Source organism: Notothenia coriiceps, unplaced genomic scaffold (assembly GCF_000735185.1).
Source record: "Notothenia coriiceps isolate Sejong01 unplaced genomic scaffold, NC01 NC01_scaffold00001470, whole genome shotgun sequence".
Lineage (NCBI taxonomy): Eukaryota > Metazoa > Chordata > Actinopteri > Perciformes > Nototheniidae > Notothenia > Notothenia coriiceps.
Window position 1 is genome coordinate 464,227 of NW_011334171.1, and position 3,344 is coordinate 467,570.

The 3,344-nt window shown below is 41.3% G+C and overlaps 1 protein-coding gene across 1 annotated transcript in view; it reads right to left on the reverse strand.

Moving 5' to 3' along the window:
* Positions 1 to 2,192, reverse strand: part of LOC104962198 (dedicator of cytokinesis protein 3-like) — a 27,664-nt gene extending 25,472 nt beyond the window's left edge. The window contains exon 1 of the mRNA XM_010790608.1: positions 2,102 to 2,192. Within this exon, the coding sequence (XP_010788910.1) occupies positions 2,102 to 2,192 (91 nt within the window). The remainder of the gene's footprint in view (positions 1 to 2,101) is intronic.
* Positions 2,193 to 3,344: the final 1,152 nt, after the last annotated feature.

Genomic DNA, 3,344 nt, shown 5'->3' on the forward strand with positions numbered 1-3,344 from the left:
GTGTGCCTTGGCAGACCCCACTGGGTGAGATCTTGCGTGGAGCCCCAGATCGAGGGAGATTATCAGTGGTCTTGTATGTCTTCCATTTTCTAATAATTGCTCCCACAGTTGATTTCTTCACACCAAGCTGCTTACCTATTGCAGATTCAGTCTTCCCAGCCTGGTGCAGGTCTACAATTTTATTTCTGGTGTCCTTTGACAGCTCTTTGTTCTTGGCCATAGTGGAGTTTGGAGTGTGACTGTTTGAGGTTGTGGACAGGTCTCTTTTATACTGATAACGAGTTCAAACAGGTGCCATTAATACAGTTAACAAGTGGAGGACAGAGGAGGCTCTTAAAGAAGAAGTTACAGGTCTGTGAGAGCCAGAAATGTTGTTTGTTTGTTGGTGGCCAAATACTTATTTTCCACCATAATTTGCAAATAAATTCTTTAAAAATCAGACAATGTGATTTTCTGGATTTTTTCTTCTCATTCTGTCTCTCATAGTTGAGGTATACCTAGGATGAAAATTACAGGCCTCTCAATTTTTTAAGTGGGAGAACTTGCACAATTGGTGGCTGACTAAATACTTTTTTTCCCCACTGTATTTGGTCATTTAGAGGGGGGTTTGATGTGAGACTTAGTACAGATTGATTTTTCTATCAGTTCAAAGTTCCTTCAAGTTTAAAAGATCGACCTCACCGCTGCCCATGCTTGAAGGGACCTGGTTTACTGATGAAGTTTGTGTGTTATTTAGACCCTGATATTGGCGCCAGTTTCAGCATTCACTTCTTCCTTTTTCACAAATGTTTTACCCACCTCCGGTATAACAGCTTATGATTGTCTACTGCCTGCGAGCATCATGCACATGTCATTAAAAGAAGCACACAAAAGATAATTTTGCGGCTTTATTTATAGTAAAAATACTTTAGATACATACAAGCTGTACATAAACTGTTTGAGGAAAACATCACAGTCTTCTTATGGAAAGGAAAACAGGTCAAATGCACTGATACAAGGCAAAGAATATGAGAATCAATGTTTGCAGTGCTTTCAAAAAAGTGTGCAAGTGAAAGGCATTTGTTTCCACAATGTTAAGTTTGAAGCTTCCTGTCACTCCATCCAGAAAAAAATAACATTTGAAAGGAAAATATTTAGCTGAATTCTACCACCATCTGTTATTTCCCAAGTATTTCTTTTTCTCAAGATTTAGCAAAGTCGATTTTATCCCGTAAGATAAGATTAAGTAACACTTTTGCTGTGTGATTAGACTTGTGGCATTATCACCAGCACCATGCCCTGTAAATCTTTTTAAGAAACATCCACTAAAGCCAAACTAATAAAGCCTTGTAAAATAAAACAATGGTGGAGAGCCGAAAAAGGCCTCTTTATGTCCATCATGTTCTGAAAGTGTGTCAACATTTTGTTACAGTGTGCACGCTAGTTACAGTTTCCTCAGCAAAGCAAGAGCACCAAGATGATTTCTCTACATACTGAAATGAGAAGGAGACGGTCACGAATGGCACTGCTGTGGGTGGCGTTTTGGTCGTTGGTTTAAGGTGAAAAATAAAAACCTGGAGGCGAGTTTGACGCTTCATGAACCTTCAGCAACATGTTTGTGAATTGCATTAGCTGCCTAACTCGATGCCTCATTACTTTTTGGTGCTGAATCCTGGAAGTCTGGCAAAATACACATTGGAGAGAGCTTTATATCCTTTGCCACACAAATGCAGACCCTCAGTGGTGCAATGCAAGCCTTCTCCCCTACGAACACTAATCTGTGACCAAACAGTGAGGGAATCAATTTCAAATGAAGGGGCTCACTTAAAAAAGTTGCAAATGAGATCAAATATAAAACTTTTCTTCACTGCATCCAAGCACTGGCAATTTATTTCACCATCAAGCCCTCTTCTTCTCTTCTTTTTATAAAACTATATCGTATACAATCATTTTTGCCCACTAGTAAGTCAATTTGAGTGTGCATTGGTTTTTCAGGCCTCTATCTCTATGAGATTGTTCTTCCTTTGTCTTGTCACTCAGATTGCAGACACCTACTGTTTCAAACTGGCAGTGCTCCAGGCTATCTCCCACCTTATCTGCTGATATTATCCTCTTTTCTTGCCTCCTGCTCTGCAGCGCACTTGTCTATGAGGCAGAAGTCTTGACATGATGCCCGGTTGCTTGGTCCCAGGCGCCAGCGGCTCCTCACTCATTCAGGGATAAGATGATGTCGTCCTCAAGGTCAGAGTTGTCGGAGCTGTCTGTTTGTGGGACAGGGGAAAAAAAAAAGCAGATTTAGAAATGTGGGAGTACATAGACTGTAAAAATGCACGCATTCTCTGTCAGTCTTTTGAATAAACCAAGACAGCAGTTTTTAAATTCCACTGGGAAAGACAACATTTCCTCAGAGTGGCCAGACAAGCAAGAAAACACAGAAAGTGGACCAAACAGCAGCTTTGATCACTCCTTTAGCTGACACTACAGATTAGGACACCATTCTTCTGATGTAGCTTAACTTATCCTGGTTTAACATGCTGTTATCAGGCTAAGGGATCCTGGTAATTCTCCTGCAGCTGAGTGGGTACTTTAAAAACACAGATAGAGGGTTTCTTTGTTAATCCTATCAAATAGTTCACTTTTATTTTAAAAGGCACATGAGTAGACTTAAAACAAGGATCAGCTTCAATATAGTTGGCTCAGTGCTTATAATACAAGGATCATGTATTGCCATTGTGAAACACAAAATGCAGCTATGGTCCAAAAGAATGCAAAAAAGAGAGTCCTGGAGAATGGCTTCAGGACTCTCACAGCCTGAGGAGGAGAGAAGCTGCTCTGTAGTCTGGCAGCAGATACTTCTGTTTCTCTGTAATATCCTTTGAGCTCTTTGCAGGCACTTCTCACCGATATTACTGATGCTCAATAAATGGGTTACTACTGGTCATTCCAGTCTGTACGTTTTCCAGTCAGAATGCTTTCTATCGCTCCTCTGTAACGGCCCGTCCACACACAGGCATGAAAAAAATCTTGAAAAATCTTGAAGCTGGGCGTGTCTGAAGCTTGGCGATTTTTTGCGAGCAACGCGACCAACAACCAATCACATGAATCTCCCGCCCCCGACATACAAAGCAATAGCAATGTTGAAACGAAGTAAACTGGATATAAAATCCCCAAACAGGCGAAAACCTACCAGTTTCACCCACTGTCTCTGCCACCTCCCTCCATGCCTGGCTCCTCCGGTTTGTATCCCGGTGAGTTAACAGGGACTGGTCATAAAGAACCGGGTGATTTGCTACCTCAATAACAAATTTCTCCTCCATTTTCAGGAATATAGAAAATGAACTGCGGTCTGTCTCTCCCAGCTTGCA